General features: G+C 37.3%; 2 protein-coding genes across 2 annotated transcripts in view; one reads left to right on the top strand and one right to left on the bottom strand.

The window, feature by feature from the left end:
* LOC116305047 (uncharacterized) overlaps positions 1-17,564 on the top strand; it is a 32,186-nt gene that overhangs the window by 1,669 nt on the left and 12,953 nt on the right. The window contains exons 5-18 of the mRNA XM_089027491.1: positions 329-374; positions 1,039-1,131; positions 1,281-1,341; positions 1,667-1,734; positions 3,249-3,340; positions 3,975-4,043; positions 4,692-4,828; positions 5,378-5,445; positions 5,683-5,764; positions 6,650-6,662; positions 15,420-15,485; positions 15,581-15,720; positions 16,045-16,115; positions 17,025-17,089. Coding sequence (XP_088883617.1) covers positions 329-374; positions 1,039-1,131; positions 1,281-1,341; positions 1,667-1,734; positions 3,249-3,340; positions 3,975-4,043; positions 4,692-4,828; positions 5,378-5,445; positions 5,683-5,764; positions 6,650-6,662; positions 15,420-15,485; positions 15,581-15,720; positions 16,045-16,115; positions 17,025-17,089 — 1,071 coding nt within the window. The remainder of the gene's footprint in view (positions 1-328; positions 375-1,038; positions 1,132-1,280; positions 1,342-1,666; positions 1,735-3,248; positions 3,341-3,974; positions 4,044-4,691; positions 4,829-5,377; positions 5,446-5,682; positions 5,765-6,649; positions 6,663-15,419; positions 15,486-15,580; positions 15,721-16,044; positions 16,116-17,024; positions 17,090-17,564) is intronic.
* LOC148912308 (uncharacterized) lies at positions 10,590-14,211 on the bottom strand. Its single transcript, XM_089027379.1, has one exon. The coding sequence runs from the start codon at positions 13,744-13,746 to the stop codon at positions 11,335-11,337; it is 2,412 nt and encodes an 803-aa protein (XP_088883505.1). The 5' UTR covers positions 13,747-14,211; the 3' UTR covers positions 10,590-11,334.

The following is a 17,564-nucleotide window of genomic DNA, read 5'->3' as shown; positions in this document are numbered from 1 at the left end:
GCCATCAATTAAAAGATTTTTCTCGAAAGTGTACAGTGTTTGCCAGCAAAGGGACCAAAATAGGTATCACCTAGGCAAATTCATAACCATTTATTTTAAGAGTTTTTGTTGCAAAAAGTACAAAATAATTTTAAATATTTGGGGTCATGCTGAGTGAGGTCACGTGCAAATGCACAAATTCTCACTGTCTGATTGGCTAACTAGTAAAAAAATAAGTTGGGTGGCCATGGTTAGGTGCATTGCACTGTAAAATTAAAAAATGTTGCCAGTTAATTATACTTTTATTGATTATCTTGAGCCATGATGTGCATTATTTTATCTTTATCAGAGATGGAAAATTTAATAAAGAATATGACCGTAAAAATACCTTCAAGGTAAGTCAATGATATTCATTGAAATCAGTCATTAGTTGACTGGAAAGTATGCCATATTCTATATGCTATCTTTTCTCTTTTACGTTGACAATGCAAGTATAAACAATGCACCTTAGAAGATAAAAAGTTAAAAATCAATCTGGTGCTCAGATTTTTTTTCTGAGCTCATATTTTATATGGTTGCCATGAATAATTTCATTTTCATGCAAAGCACCTCACTTAGAATAAGATGTTGCTTAGGGATTTGGTTGAAAGTTTATCATCTTGCATAGGAAAAGCATTTGATTGAGTATTTACAGGCTTTTAGTACACACCTTTTTCAAAAACCATTTTTAGTCAGAGATCTGAAACTATTTGGGAGTGAGTAATATGCTGCAAATTGTAATATATTCATAGCTCAACAACATAGTTTCCTTTTAAGTTGGAATATAAAGCTATGACCTTTGAGTTAATAATGTGAATTTTTTGTATTTTAGCAAGAAAGCATAAAAGCACTAAAGTTCTTTTTAGCTTCAGTTCAACTATAGTATTAGATCTTGGACTGACAATGTTTTTTGGAATATTCCAAGATGGTGTCAGTGAAAAGGACACCTTGAGGCAGGAGCTCATTACAGGATACCTTGTTGTTACAAGTATTTATAATCATTACATTGTATTTCTTTAGTCCATGATGAGTTTTATGAATAATCCAACTGGTGATAGACCCTGGGAAGAAGAACCAGGAGCTGAAGATGTTGTTCACATAGGAAATGAAACAGTAAGTATAAAATAGAGTATAAAGTTGTGTAGGGAGAAAGAGGAGTAATACAACTGAACATCCTTGTCCTACGACTATAAATTATGCACTAATTTTTCAGTAGACAGAACCTAGTAAAATTGAATTTTATCTTCATCTATCCTTTTTAGCAACTAAACAAGGTATTTAGAAGGGAAAAGAAGCCAGTCCTCATAATGTTCTATGCACCATGTAAGTAATTTATGTAAATATATATGATTATAATTTGTTTATTTTTGGTTGGATTTGTGGTGGAGTAAGTAATAAGACAGATCACACTCAAGAGCTTGGGTCGAGGGGGAGGGGGGGGCACACAAAATAATCTGGATCGTACAGCACCTTTGTAATAAACAGAAAGGAATTTAACAAGGGAGGGCCATTTCTTAGACAACAAAAGAGATGGGTAAGGTTTCTTGTTTGGATTTAATACCAAGAAAATCTCTTACTCCCCTCCCCCTTCCAGATAAAAAATGAAAAAAAAATGAATGGTCCCTAATTACAATGTGTGACACAACAGGGTGTGGATTCTGTAAGAAGTTCAAGCCAGAGTTTGCATCAGCAGCAACTGAACTCAAGGATGATTCAGTAAGTAGTTTAATTTGTCCAAAGGCTTTCAATAGACCATTTTCGAGTTCCAAATTACCACTTTGTGTTCCTAGATTGCAGACTTATTTACACAGGGTTAGCCTCAAATCGGTGTCTAAACATTCATAAATACCAATGGTAAAGTAAATGGACAACTCCAACAATACAAACACTTTGAAATTCGATGGACCTTGACTGGAACACATGAATATTCTACACAAAATTGATGCTAACCCTGTGTAAATGAGTCTGTAATCAAGTGGTAATTTGGAACTCGAAAAGGCTTTCAATTCAGGCTTAGCAATTTTTCATCCAGTTTTTCCACATATTTAATTCCTAGATAAGATCTTTTTCATACCATTTTCGAAGGCTTGAATATTGCCATACTGACTCACAACAATAGACCTCTTTAGCTTCGTATGCAAATTGCCCATTTCAGATCACATGACATTCCCTTGAGAATTGTTCTTTTTGACAAACTTGTTAAAATATTTACACATGTATTGAAAGAATAAACTCCCAAGAGTGGCATCACATGGTCTGAAATTTGTACAACAAACAACAAAGCTAAAGAGATCTATTGAGGTGAAAAGATTGTAAAGATGTTGAAGAACTACGGTAGTACAATTACACAATTCACCAGGATTTGCCAAACAATGTAATTATTAGTGCAAGGTTCTTACATAGTTAATATTCCCCTCTAATAACTATAACTTACAAGTAGCTATACTATTTTGTGTTGACTAAAATATAAATTAGTTGGCCATCCATTCTGCAGGCCTCAAAATAGGAAGTAAGTAAATGTCTCAGGGTTCAAACCCTGGAAGGGGTACCCCGCCAGAACTTGTGTGGTGTGGTGTGGTGTGGTGTGGTGTGGTGTGGTGTGGTGTGGTGTGGTGTGGTGTGGTGTGGTGTGGTGTGGTGTGGTGTGGTGTGGTGTGGTGTGGTGTGTGGTGTGTGGTGTGTGGTGTGGTGTGTGTGGTGTGTGGTGTGTGGTGATGTGATGTGATGTGATGTGATGTGATGTGATGTGATGTGATGTTAACTTGGGTAGGGGTGTTCTGCTGGGATTCTGAAAGGGGGTACCCTGTTTATGACAAAAAAAAACTCAAATTTGTAGACCCTTTTTATGACAAAAGATATAATTTATTGCACTGAGTTCCTGTTTCAATTATCATGTCATTCCGGGTATTGTTTTTTTACGAATACAATAACCAGTTTTGGTCAATACGAAAGTAGAAACCCTAAATATGACAGGAAACTCAGGAAGAACTTGGAACTTGAGTGAAATTGCAAGAAGAACAAGAAGCCAGAAAAACCATACCCTGTTCAGCAGATCATCCCTGTATAGTCCATACATGGGAGTACCCCCCCCCCCCCCCCCGGGGTTCAAACCCAGAACCTTACATAAAAGAATGACTAAACAAGAATCTTAGTTTCATTAGATGTTTTGGGAGGGGGGACATTAATGTCTGTTTGAAATTTGTGAAAGAATGTCTTGTTTGTTACACTAGGTGCTAGCTGGTATGGATGTAGACACCGAAGAAGGATATAGTACACGCATGAAGTACAACATCACTGGATTCCCAACAATTATCTACTTTGAGTAAGGCTTGTTGAAATGTATTTATATGATTATACAATATTCTAATGGACCAATATGGGGTGGATATGTTATTGGCTCTCTTTTATCCAAACAATTACCAACTTCAACCACTCAGACATTTTACCAGAGTAGAGAAATTTATCAGTTCACTTAATTACAGAAAGTTATATAAAAGGGATATATTGGAGTTTGTTGTTGCAATCATCCCCAATCGTCACCTGAGAGTGTGTTAAGAGTATGCCGGTCATTCTGTCAGCTGAGTATCACTGGGACATAGGAGCCAGGGGGTTCGACTTTGTGAGAAATGATTTTTTGAATTTCACATTTGTAATATTGCTAAAATACTCACAATTTTAAACTAAATTCTTTTACATGTATGCTAGGATCAAGCACTTTGCATATCAGCAGGCACATGCATAAATCTTTCTTTTCATAATCTATCTTTCATTTTAGTCCCCCCCCCCCCCCCCCCTCACCACATAAAAATTTTGCACTCTACATCCCTGAATCAAGTAGTATTCACCCAATAAATCAGTAATTGTGGAATAGAAAATGAATGTGCATGCTATGTGTGCAGTTATATATGTAAAGCATCTAAGGCCTGCTGTTTACTTGCTGTCTTTTAAATTACCAGGAAAGGAGATGAAAAGTTTAGATATTCTGGCAAATATGAAAAGGAAGCTCTCATTGAGTGGATGAAAAAGTAAGGATGTGTAGTTGAAGATATTATTCATTCTCTACTTTCACATCCCCATAATACTTTGCGTCTTTGGGGGGCAACAATGTTGACAATACCTTGTTTGGTATCCAAAAATAAAATGAAGAAGTAAAAAACGGAAAAAGATAGAAGCTTGAAGACGTTTAAGGTAAATCTTAAAAAATGTTTCGTAAGTCAATACATTTTCTGTAAGACCAAAACTCTTGATGATCTGTACACGCAAAAATAACTTGGAATAAACTGATAATCAGTACTGTACAGATAAAAGCAGGTATAGTATAAATTCAATTAAGAAACCTTTCAATTTGGGACAGTTTTTTGATTGGTTACCCCAAAAGACGCAAGGCATTATGGGGATGTGAAAGTAGAGAATAAACATCCCGGAGAGAAATTTGGAAATTCCGAAAGGGGGGGTCAGAGAAAGAATAGAAATTACAGACTTTGTATGGAAAAAAATGTGAATTTCCAGGGGTGGGGGAGGAGATCTTAAAGAAAAATCCTCCATGGGATTATTGATAATTTCTGGAACTAAACAATACTAGTCATAAAACTCCTCCAGCCTCCAGCCTATTTTCTTATTTAGTCCCTTTAGGTAGTAGCATTGACCAAATATGTGATCTGTTTCTCCTTCAGCCCCACAGCCCCGCCTCCACAGGACAAGGAAGAGGAGTGGAGTGATGTCCCAAGTGATGTGGTTCACTTGAAAGATGACACTTTTGATGGATTTATGGAAAACAACCCATCTGTTCTTGTCATGTTTTATGCTCCATGTAAGTCAAGTTAAGGACGTTCGCAGGAAAATGCGAAGTAAATGTCAATTTCCTGAAACTTTGCAAGTTGACAAAACAATATACAACACATAAAAGGAAACAAAGAAGGAGGTCACTGTGCAATGCTGTACAAACAAAATGACTTAGAAGTCAATCATTTTGGGACCTGTGGTGAGCTACATGACTAGTTATCAAGTGGTGATAACAAAAATAATGATGTCATCATGAGGAGGAATGAGTGTCCTTTAAACTTGTGAAGAATTAGGATGTGTGCGAGCAATGTCCACAGATGTCCTTAAATGTATATTACATTGAGAGAGAGAAAATACCCATGCATGCTTAAATAATTTGGTTTCATTGGAAGCAATATTTTATATATTCTTAGGGACAGTGTGACATGAACCCCAACTTTTTTGACCATGAGGGGAAAAATATGGTATTGGTTTCTTGTAATATAACTACAACCTGGTCAATGTCTTCCTGGTCAATATCTTCCTTATGTAGATGCACATTATTGATTGGTTTATAACATATTATTCAAAATTACAGGGTGTGGTCACTGTAAGCAGATGAAGCCTGAGTATGTAGACGCTGCCAAGACCCTCAAGGATGAAGGGGTAACATATAGCTTTAACTATGCTACCACCTGAGAAAATATTGTCATTTGGTTGCTTTTTCACCTTTATTTCAATACCATAATAATAGAAATCATAAATTACTAAAAAATATTGTGTTATATACTTTGTACATAAATGTTTCAGGTAGTAACATATAAAAAGATGCAACAGGATGATTCACTCCAGAAAGCTTTCTTTAGAATTTTTTATTATATAACGGTGATTTTCCTTGTTTAGGTTAAAGGTGTCCTTGCTGCAGTTGATGCAACAAAGGAGGTAGCACTGGGCAAGAAATTCAAAATTGAAGGCTATCCATCTGGTAAGGCTGCACCTTACCCTAGACCTAGAAAACTGTTTTCATTTCTACTTAGGGCTTAAAATAATAGCCTGTCATTCCCTGGTAGTGAGGACAAGGCAAATTCATTTTAGCTCCATCTTAAATTATACACCTTTTCTGGATCAACGTTACTGGTCAAATTGACCAGACAGGTTCAGATTCTAGCCTGAAATTGTTTGATGCCCAGCCGGTATTTTAAGGTCTGGTCATACTTGCTGATGAAGACAAAACATTGCAATAGGTAAAAGTGCCCCAAATACCTGAGTCACTACGTTTATAAGTATTAATTCTACATGAAGGGAATAGTTGAATGATAAAACATTATTTCATATAATTTGAGTGATGCATCTTGAAGATATAGAGGTTAATACTTTTGGCTCGGACATCATCTGGGTATTAATTAAAAATAGAAATTCCAACTTGTTCAAGCAAAAAAGTATTTAATAAATATCAAAATAATACTCATGGTTTACACAATGTTTATTGTAAATGTGGTGTCTCATAATAATGGCCTGTGTTTAGTATTACAGGTTAGAACAAATCCACCCAAATACCCAGATGATGTCACAACCAAAAGTGTAAACCTTTATAACTTAAAGACGCAACACTCAACTGAAGAAATATTTCACCATTTAACCATTCACTTCATATATCAACACTGAAAGTATTGTCTCAGGCATTAGGGGCACTTTGATAGGCAAGAAACTACCATATTAATCAAATACATCATACCAATTTAACTTTCCACAGTGGTTCTTGTTAACCATTACATAGTACTCTAAACACTAACTTGCTGTCCTTGTCTTTTGCCATTCAATTTTTATGTTGTGTATTCCTAATTTGTTTTTTACTTTTATTTCTTTTCAGTGAAATATTTCAAGTAAGTTCTCTCATTACTAAATGCTCTGTTAACAGGGTAAGAAATAAATCCGACCTTAGTAAATAGTTTCGCCCTGTAGGTAAGATAAGTTACGATGAGTGCTCTTGGACCGATTGCACTCATCATAAGTGCCAGCTATTGTAACGCACTTATGGTAACCTGTTTTGGAGAGATCAAATTTCGCTTGCACTGACTGTGAGTGCAAAGTCACATAACTAGGTTATGGTTAGTGCATTTCAGAACCATTTCCACTTACCATACGTGCTTTTTTAATAAAATTCGCTTGACTCCCTCATTAGCACAACTTTGGAATTAGAATAGTTAATTTAATACTTAGAAAATACAAACTTCGGATGATGGGATCCTATATTACTTTTATAATAGCGCATTTAACACATTTGAGATCGGTCCACGAGCAAAGTTTAACTCGGATAAACGAGCAAATACATTTTGGCAAATACATTTCAAATAAATGATCGTTCAACCTAGATTATTTGAGAAAACTTTGACGTCTTCTTTACCTGCGAAATAATAATGAGCAACTGTCAGTGAAAATCCGTAGTGTCAAAACAAATCCGTCAAGCGTAAAAACCGGGAATATAAGCATGTTCTACTTAAAGTACGGGCCATTAGCACATTCTGCGCAAAAAATCCCTTTAGATGCCACTTACGCATTTTCTGCTAAAAGCCTGTCAAAGACGCATAATTTGAGTAGAATTTGTATATCAGGTAATTTTAGACGTTAGAGATGACAAACATGAGAAGTGTTCTGGTAACCTTGATAACCCTGCTTTATGATAATAATCACTAGGCGGGAAAAAAACTAACTCAATGCGAAGGAAATTAACATAGTCTTCGAACGGGCGCAACCTGAGAATTTTCTATTTGCCTTTTAAAAGGCTTCTCCAAGTTATGAACGCTTCAAAAATACTCGTACGGTATCTAGTCCCTTACTTTACTTTCTTTAATAAGTATAAAAGCTACCGGCATTTCCGTGCGCCATTAGTATTTTATCTTGTTTCCTTATTTCCTCCTCCATCTCACGCAATGTCGAACTTTCACGCCATTTGGAGCAACAACAAAAATCAATTCAATCATAAGATTAAAACACCAGCATATTTTGTATCAATAATCTTTCCTTGCAAGAATTTTTTAGCAATAAAGCAAAAGCTAGCTGTAGGTGATCCATTGTCACGTAGTATATGGTTCTTGGCGCGATAGTGAGTTGCGGTGAAATTTGATCACGGACCGGATCATGTTAATTAGCTATGTATCGCTAACGCTAACGTGCAAATGTTTCATAATATATCGTCGTAATAGTACATATTTATTTGTGGTTAGTTTATTTTACGTCGACAACTGACTGAAAAGAAACTATACAGTAACTATGCTTTTAGCTAAATTAACGCTTTTGAAGACGGTCAACAACGATAATAATTTCAAAGCATTTTCCGCCGAAATGGCTGAGGAAAAAACCAGCAGAAACTGCTTTATTTGCAAATGCCATGAGGGCCAGAGATGGTTTCGACCTCTTTTTATAAACTAACTATCAAGTATGGCTTGAGCGAGGACCAGCGAAGCGTACTTGCAATGAGACCATACAAAAATCAAACATATAAAGTCCTCTGAAACGGTTTGCCATTATATCTTTTGTTATTTACAAGTGCGTTTACAACTAGCCTTTAACTGTTTTTTTAATACTGGGACTTTCCATGTTGCTTTGTGATCCTAAAAGGAAAAGCAAAGAGAAGCAAAGCAAAGATACCAAAGATCATGCTGTCAGTCCTGACAGCCGCTTGACATTCCGCCTTAATGCTGTCAGTGGTGCTAATGTGATCGGTTTCCTGTTACCGTGTGTTGTAAACACAAAACTGATTTACGAGGAGTTCAGAGTTCACTGTTGTGGATTTTTCGATTAAGAATTGTTTCCTCAACACTAAAGCAGTTTGGTTACTTTCACGGGAAAATCTGGAATTAAGTCTTTCCGATGAAAGCTATTGATTTTTTGTCGCCAAAATGAGTGACTGATTTAAGGATGAAACCAAAAATGATGTTACCAAGTTATCAATTGGAGACGAATTCAAGCAATTCTTGGCTTTCACCCACGTGACACCGGTCTTGACAACGGTTGCTATCCGCCATCTTTGTGCCCCTCGATAGTAAACAAACAGACGCGACAGAGAGATATGTGTGAACTTTTCACTGAACATGGTGCATTGTATCGTAGTTGGTTGCGGTTCAAAGAGCGGTAAGAAAAAAGTTTCCTTTTCTTCAATACCTAAAGTGATATCGAATCAAGGCGAAGAGCACGAAGAGATGACACGAGAGCGGAGAAGGCTTTGGATTTCGGCCATCAGTCGAGGCGATACTGACGCGAAGAGGGTTCTTGAAACCGAACGTGTTTGTGGTCTTCACTTTGTCTCTGGAAAGCCTGCAAAAGTCTGGGACAGATATAATATTGATTGGGTTCCACCTATTAACCTTGGAAAAAAGGAAAGTCAGGAAGAAGATCTGAAGGAAGCAGCGAAAGCTAAGACAGAACGAGCTGAAAGGGCAAGAGAGCGCAGGAAGCGAATCATAGAACATCAGCAACTTGGAGTCGAGAGGAAAAAGAAGGACTTGAATCAAATTGGGAGTGCTGTCCAAGATATCGAGTTTTCTACCGAAACACAGAGTAATTCATGTTTTAATATTGAGCCTTCTTGCAGCAGTGCGAATGATGAGCGTGAAGAAATACTCGACAAGAGCACCCAGACACCCGTAGTGACTTTCAAGGACGAGTCAACACAGATGGACTTAGACTTAACTTATTTTGAAGGTTCACAGAACGCTGACACACAGACAGATGAATTTGAATACATGTTTTTAAAATCTGCATATCAAGCTCCGGACAGAGAATTCTTCGATACAGCTGATAAAGTTCGATTTTACACAGGACTACCTTCCTATGAAGTCCTGACGGTGGTGTTTGAGCATGTCGCGCCACATGTTCAACGGAAATCTACAGTTCTTAATAGATTTCAAGAATTTGTGCTGGTACTGATGAAGCTGAGACTAAACGTTCCCTTTCAAGACCTAGCGTATCGTTTCGTGGTGTCCCTGTCAAGTGTATCAAGAATATTTACCTCTTGGATATTGGCAATGGATTCTAGGTTGTCCTGCTTTATCCATTTGGCCTGAAAGGGAACAGTTGTGGAAAACTATGCCAATGTGCTTTCAATATACATTTAGGCGCAAAGTAACTGTCATAATCGATTGCTTTGAAGTTTTTATTGAAAAACCAACAAATCTTATGGCCAGAGCTCAAACGTTCTCATCTTATAAGCGCCACAACACCATAAAGATCCTTATTGGTATCACTCCCCAAGGTACAATTTGCTTTGTTTCTGAAGCTTGGGGTGGCCGCACCTCAGATAAATATTTAACTGAGAATTGTGGATTCTTAGATAAGTTGACCCCAGGGGATACAGTCATGGCTGATCGGGGATTTACCATCACAGAAAGTGTTGGTTTAAAGCATGGAAAACTGGTAATTCCAGCATTTACCAAAGGGAAAGCCCAGTTAGATCCCATTGACGTTGAACATTCAAGGGGGATAGCCAGTGTTAGGATACACGTCGAAAGAGTGATTGGTCTACTGCGGCGAAAATACACTATTCTGGAAGGAACACTGCCCACAAACTTTGTAAGCAGCAACCAGAATGGGTCACCTGAATTCCAGGTACCAATCATTGACCGCATTTTAAGGGTTTGCTCTGCACTTGTTAATTTTTGTCCTTCCATAGTGCCATTTGAGTAGTACATTTTTCATAAAAAGCAGGAGTGGTAACAATGTTTAAAGTTTTTTCTATAATAACATTATACCAGGAGAAATCATTATTACATTGCGACAGGCACAAAACACTAAAATCACAATTACTATTTCACTAGAAATAAAGCAACAATTTTATTCACGTTCTTCAACAAGTCCAAATATGGAGGGGACAAACAATCTTAAAAATTAAATTTTGATATGAAAAAGGGCATGAAGGAAAAAGAAAGTGAAAATAACTCTTTACCTATGGCCTAATTTTTCATCTGAGATTATGTGCTAAGAAGATAACTGTGGCTAACACATGAATACTGATTTTGATTCAACTAACAATTTTTTAGCCAGAGAGAAATTGAAAAATATTATGCCAAAGGTAAACAGAGGTCTAATAATATTCAATAGCAACTGAAATGTTTATTAATTAATTTTATTGCTAGAAATATTGCTCTATGTATGACTCATTGTCATGTTACTGTTTCTTCCCTGATACACCATTTCCCTGAACATGGGTTCCTGCTTATTTTAATATTGTCACTAGATTTCATAATAAGAGATGTAGATTGAATCTCGAAAGAAAAGATTTTAATATGTTGGTGTATTTCTCAAAGCAGAATTAATCTGTTTTGACTGAGCCTAAAGTAAGAAGCTGATAATGCTGGACAGTTCAGACACAAACATTTTTACATTTTATTCACTGAGTTCCAATGAAAAGATGTCTGATTTAAATCGCTTAAATGAAGTATTTATTTTGATTATCAGCTTTTTGCTTTTGGTTATTTATTAAAAATTATTTATTATAATATTTATGTCATATTACTGACTATTACTTATCACTAATAATTTTCTTTGCTAAAGAATGAATTAAAAAGTTGGAAACATGCTTATTTGTCCACCTTTAAGGGAAGCTAATAAATGGGGACGCATTTTAGCAACATCAAAAGTTACATGACTGGGGTTAGTACCAAAAGCCAAACACGTAGCAAAAGCAACTGAAAAAGCTCCGCAGTCGCTACCATTACTTTGTTGCTGAACTGGTACAAATTCTAAATTAACTAGTCTTCCACCTATTAAGTCATTTGCTTGCTCCTCTATTTCCTGGCTAATTGCATGATGGTAGAGACTATCATAAAGATTTACAACACCAGGTAAGCATCCTATACTGCTAATACATACCCAGTGATCAGTCCCTGTATGCAAAATCTGAATAAATTCTCCCGAAACTACATCAAAGTTCCTTACTCTTCCTAGGGTTGGGCGCTGAAATCCCTCAATTGACTGGTTTACATTCTGCAATAATACTTGGGTAGCTTGAATTATATCACCATTAAGCCATCCAGCAGGATCACTGATGAGGTCATAATCAGCATTGTTTAGTGTTGCAAGGGCACTATACTTGTCAACAACACCGGTTGTAACCTGTGTGATTTCAATATCGTCTTCACTGTCACTATTACAATCATCTGTTTGTGATTCTGAAGTTTCTGGTGATGGTGAATTGCTTGGCTTGGCAGAGGTTGTCTTTGAAGAAGTAGAAGTGGTAGGTGTGGATGATTTGTTTTCTTTAGCTTTACAGGCACCACACACCCACGTTGACTGGTGATTCTTTGGCATTCTTTTCAATCCCAAACAGCTAAGATGAAAAAAATGACCATTTGTACAGTTGGCATTGTGGCACTCGACCAGTTTATCACTTATGAGTGCCTTTGCATTACAAACACAAATAGCATTGCATTGCATTGCAGCTTGGTTGACAGTAGATGGTTTCGGCTTGGCTTTTGAAGCCCCAATTCCTCTCTTAAACTGTGGCAGCCTGCTGCAGTGAGGACAATACCATCTTTTAGGTATGGACTTCCCACCTACAGCCAAACATTCTATGTGAAATTGGCCATAAGGACAGTCAGCATTACTGCAGGAGACCATCTCATCACTGCACTGTCCTCTACAAAAGCAGACTGCTTGATCACCTGGAACTTTAATGATAACATTGCACTTTCTTGTGTACCACCGTCCCAAGATCTCAGGGAGTATGCCAATCCTCCAAAATGCTTCAAGCTTTTTCACGACAGTTTTGAAGTGGTGGGGGTCTGGGTAAATTCTCTCACACACAATGTGTGCATTTCCATCTGAATCCACAGCACAAACAACAAAGTCAGCATATTTTCTTTCTGGCAGAGTAAACAACTGTTGTTGAACCTGTAAGTAATAATTGTGGCTCTTCTTTAGCTTCATTAGGCCATTTACCACCTCAAGACAAGAGTTTTTTTGTAGAACATACTGCTTAAAGTCACAGTTGGGGATGGAAATGGGACATTTCACCTCTCCACATCCCAATCCGCAGCAATTGCAAGAAACTAAAAAGTCTGGGGTTGCATGGATGAAAGGAAATTCCCTGTTGATGAACAAACCACATCTCTTAAGTTCAAAGTTAATATGCTTTGTTTTCATTAAGCTTTCATATGCATTAATGGCATACTGTTCGTACTTGATGCCATGTCGAATGGCCTTGTTATCCAGCTTGTACAAGTGGGGGTAGCAGATAGATTGGATCAGTGACTGGGAGGGCTGAGCTAGGTTGGTGTTGTAGGCAGCACCACATACAGAGGCTCCAATTCTGCCAGCACGATGTCTAAAAAAACCTGGGCCCTTAGCTTGATCTCTTGTGTCTTGCTCAACCGCTTTTATCTCCTCGTCTGAAATGTTCAGCTTGACATCTAAGCACTTTCGCAACAGTTCTAGATAATCTAGATCTAAATTACAAGGCTCGTAAAGATCACATAAAACTGGAACATTCCGACTTTTGGAAATGAAATGGTCAGCGAAGGGGTCGATTAAACTTAACAAAGCAGCTTTTGTTTGGCAGTTGTAGAGTTTTGTGTAAAATTCCTCCTTTTCCGCTGCTGAAACTTGGGCTGAAGGGTTCGGGTCTCGTCCAGGTCCAGCTTGATTTTTACGAGACTGTCCTAAATTTTCATCATTCAATTTATCAATGTTACTGTCTAGAATCTCTTTGAGTTTTTTCGCAGAAGAGAAATCTATGTCCTTGGCCCTTGCGTAAGATACTTGGTTGACATACGTGGGAAGAAGCCACGTGCACTTAACTTGGGTACAGGCTAATTTCCCGTTGATTCTTGTCCAACATTCGATGTAAAATAAGACGCTGGCAACATGCGAACAAGATTCTGCTAGGCCTGCTTTACAACCCAAACAATGAGCAGAAAAAATCGTACCATCCTTGCCGGCAATGATCCAAATATCGGCCAGAGGGTCATTCATGCGTTGGGAATGGCGAACTTTCGCCACGACCACATGCTTGCTTGAGATAATTCGTCCTCTTACTGAAGCCACAAATCCAGACACCACTTGATTATATGCTTCCAAACTCTTGTAATTTTTAAACTGATCGTTCGTATAATAGCTCGTCTGCAAAACCAAGTAACTAAACAAAACATTCAGGATCAAACTGCTCACTTGGTATGGTGACTGGATCAACGCCTACTGCCTCGATCTTCTTCAAATAACGTTCCTTTACATGACTTTCAAGACCTGATCCATATTTCGAGAGCACTGGCACAGCCATTTTCCAAAGTTTTGAGACGTTATTTGGCTCTGATTCGAGCTAAAACTCTAAACACTATAAAAATGGCCTACTATTATCACAACATTTCACACTCGGAGGAGCACAAAGATGGCGGACGCCCATATTTGGATAGGTCGAAATAGGTCAGTGACGTCACGTGAAAGCCAAGAATACCGTCAGTGCAATGTGAGAACGTGACCGCCGGTAAGTGCTGAAGACAAAGCAAAATATCTCACAAAGTCTAACAGAGAGTCACCGACCATAAGAATTTCTGACAATCATCAAATTTTTACTCTTATGATTGCTGCCGTGATAATAATGTCCTCTGAAAGTTAAATATCACAATCGTGCAAGTCTTATTTAATATCGTTATTTCCCAGGTAAACAAGATGTCAAAGTTTTCTTAAATGATCTATGTTGAACGATCATTTATTTGAAAATGTATTTGCCAAAATATATTTACTTGTTTATCCGAGTTAAACTTTGCTCGTGGACCGATCTCAAATGTGTTAAATGCGCTATTATAAAAGTAATATAGGATCCCGTCATCCGAAGTTGTGCTAATGAGGGAGTCATGCGCTATTATAAAAGTAATATATCCCGTCATCCGAAGTTGTGCTAATGAGGGAGTCAAGCGAATTTTATTAAAAAAGCACGTATGGTAAGTGGAAATGGTTCTGAAATGCACTAACCATAACCTAGTTATGTGACTTTGCACTCACAGTCAGTGCAAGCGAAATTTGATCTCTCCAAAACAGGTTACCATAAGTGCGTTACAATAGCTGGCACTTATGATGAGTGCAATCGGTCCAAGAGCACTCATCGTAACTTATCTTACCTACAGGGCGAAACTATTTACTAAGGTCGGATTTATTTCTTACCCTGTTTGTTATGGTTGTGATGATTTCTTGTGCAACTTGCCTTGCAGTAAAATTTAATTTTACTGCCTGCATGTAACATACCCTCTTTCTTGTGTTTTCTGATTTTTGGTCTTACCTTTTCTATGCAAGACAAGTTGCAACAGAATTTTTTACTGTAATAACAGTCTTGGTGTTTAGTATACGTTGGATGTAAATGGGTTAACTGTGTCAAAGATGTTATGGTTAGGAGAGCCTGCATGACAAAAACGTGGGAGAGACCCACTTGGGAATGGTTGAACCCTGAAATTAACATAAATTGGGCTCCTATTGCTTGTAAAAACGTAGTCAATATATAAAGAAAGGCATTTTGTTACAATGGAGTAGTTGGATGAGAAGTCATCAACGGTAACTGCACTTTGTATTAGTTAATATTTTTTGGTTCTTTTAGCTTTAAAACTTAAGATGCATCAGCAGTTGTGTGTGTATTAATCTTCTTTCATATTACACAGGGATGGAAAATTGGAATTTGACGTCAACGAGAGAAAAGCTGACAGGATTGTGTCTTTTATGAAAGAGTAAGTTAATATCGTATGCATCTATTTACAATTGAGTAGAAGAGCTGCAAAATAAAAACAATATTTCATCAGATTCATGCATTTTTTCATTTTAGTCCCAAAGAGCCTCCACCGCCACCCCCTCCTGAACCAGAATGGAGTGATGTTGCCAAAGACGTTCATCATTTAACTGATGAAAACTTCAAAGGCTTCCTCAAGAAGAAGAAGCATGTGTTTGTGATGTTTTATGCCCCATGTAAGTGATTTAAGAATATGTGATATATGTCTGTTTGTGTCAAAAATCATGATAAATGACTGCTCATTGTTATGTGTTATTATGCTCATTCCATTCCCTGCACCATCTTCAAAGGTAACAGTGCCTGTTGAGAACCACAGTGAATTTGCATTGATATAAACCTTTTTTAAAAACACCTTGCACAATTATTTACTTGTCCCTGTCATTGCAAGGTCACTACTGTTCTCGCACAGGCACTGTTACCTTTCAAGAAGGAGCAGGGACTATTTAAAGGGGACTATGAATGCTGTGAGTGTTTTTATATCGAAATGGTCTCTTATACAGGGTGTGGTCACTGCAAAAATGCCAAACCTGAAATTGTTACTGCTGCTGAACACCATAAGGATAACAACAAGGTTTGTTTTATTTGGTTGCTCTCAAAGTTTATAATTACTAAAACTTATTGTTCATAATGCATCCCTAAACTAACAGTTACCCTTAATCCTGAAACAACCTTCAGGCCAATCAAAGTTCTCACAGATGGAATTGGAATTTAAAGCATTGAGCTTTGTGGAGGGAGGAAAACCACAGAATGAATCGGGAGAAACCCTTGATTATTCAAGGGAGAGGCCCACCAAACTTTACTCAAACGATGTCAAGTACAGGAATTGAACATAGATCCAGGATTAATTAACAATATTATTCGCTGAAGGCCAAGTGAATATCGGGGAATATTTACCAAGACCTGAGTCTCCAAGTGGTGAGTTAAATATTCCCAAGTATTACAGAGCCTGAGGCAAATAATTGTTTTAGTATTTCTAACACAAGTGAATTTAATAAATAACAGAGAGAGAGTTGTTTTGTCTTATCAAATTTTTTTATATCTGCAAGTGGCACAAAGCGACAAACAAGCGTGTGCAATCGCTAGTCATATTCACCTGTATGTGAACGCAGCAGCATAAGACGTAAATTGTGACCAATGAGCACGCCCGATATATTATATTAACTTGTGTAAAAATTAGTATATGTAATAGGACTCCATGCTGTCCAATTAAGAAATAATTGGATGAGGAAAATTCCGAGGACTGACAAAATTGGATGAGGCCGTAGGCTGAGTCCAATTTGGAAGTCAGAGGAATTTTTTGAGTCTAATTATTTCTTGATTGGGGAGCATGAAATCCCATTACCTATTAATTATATAGCTGCCTAATTAATCCCATATCAACAAGACCTGTCCAATTAAGAAAATAATTGGACAGTTACCTATATGGGATTAATGAGAAGCTGTATAATTATACTAATAACTGATATTGCATATCCTGTAGATTGCTTTTGCTGGAGTTGACTGCACCAAGTATCCTAGTGTTTGTGAACTATATGGTGTTCAAGGGTAAGTTTGTATAGCACTCAGGAGATTGGATATATATCCTGTAATGAAAGACAATGCTAGAAGAATAGAATGAAGTTAAACAGACTTGTCTTAGAATGCTATGAACAAAATATTTGACAAACAGTTTTGAGGAGTGAATACTTTGGATTTTAGTTTTTTGATGACGTCGCATGAAAACCAAGAATTTTGTCCAACAAAACATTTGAATGATGTCATCACAATGAGTGCACAAGCACTAAACTGATGTATAGAAAAGGCTATGCAGGAACAATGCCAGCGAAGGTCCTTAAGGGTGATCACATGTACTGTTAGTTCAAATGGTATAGTCAACCCAGACACTATATACAGGAAGGATGCCCACGAAGGTCCTTAAGGGTGATCACATGTACTGTTAGTTCAAATGGTATAGTCAACCCAGACACTATATACAGGAAGGATGCCCACGAAGGTCCTTAAGGGTGATCACATGTACTGT

Source organism: Actinia tenebrosa, unplaced genomic scaffold, assembly GCF_029948245.1.
Source record: "Actinia tenebrosa isolate PJP-AT-01 unplaced genomic scaffold, QUT_ActTen_1.0 PGA_scaffold11__36_contigs__length_13525064, whole genome shotgun sequence".
Classification (NCBI taxonomy): Eukaryota; Metazoa; Cnidaria; class Anthozoa; order Actiniaria; family Actiniidae; genus Actinia; species Actinia tenebrosa.
This window is presented reverse-complemented; position numbering and strand designations above follow the sequence as displayed.

Bases quoted from the DNA above. Each gene is read 5' to 3' on its own strand.
- LOC148912308 (XM_089027379.1), bottom strand. From the start codon at position 13,746: ATGAATGACCCTCTGGCCGATATTTGGATCATTGCCGGCAAGGATGGT.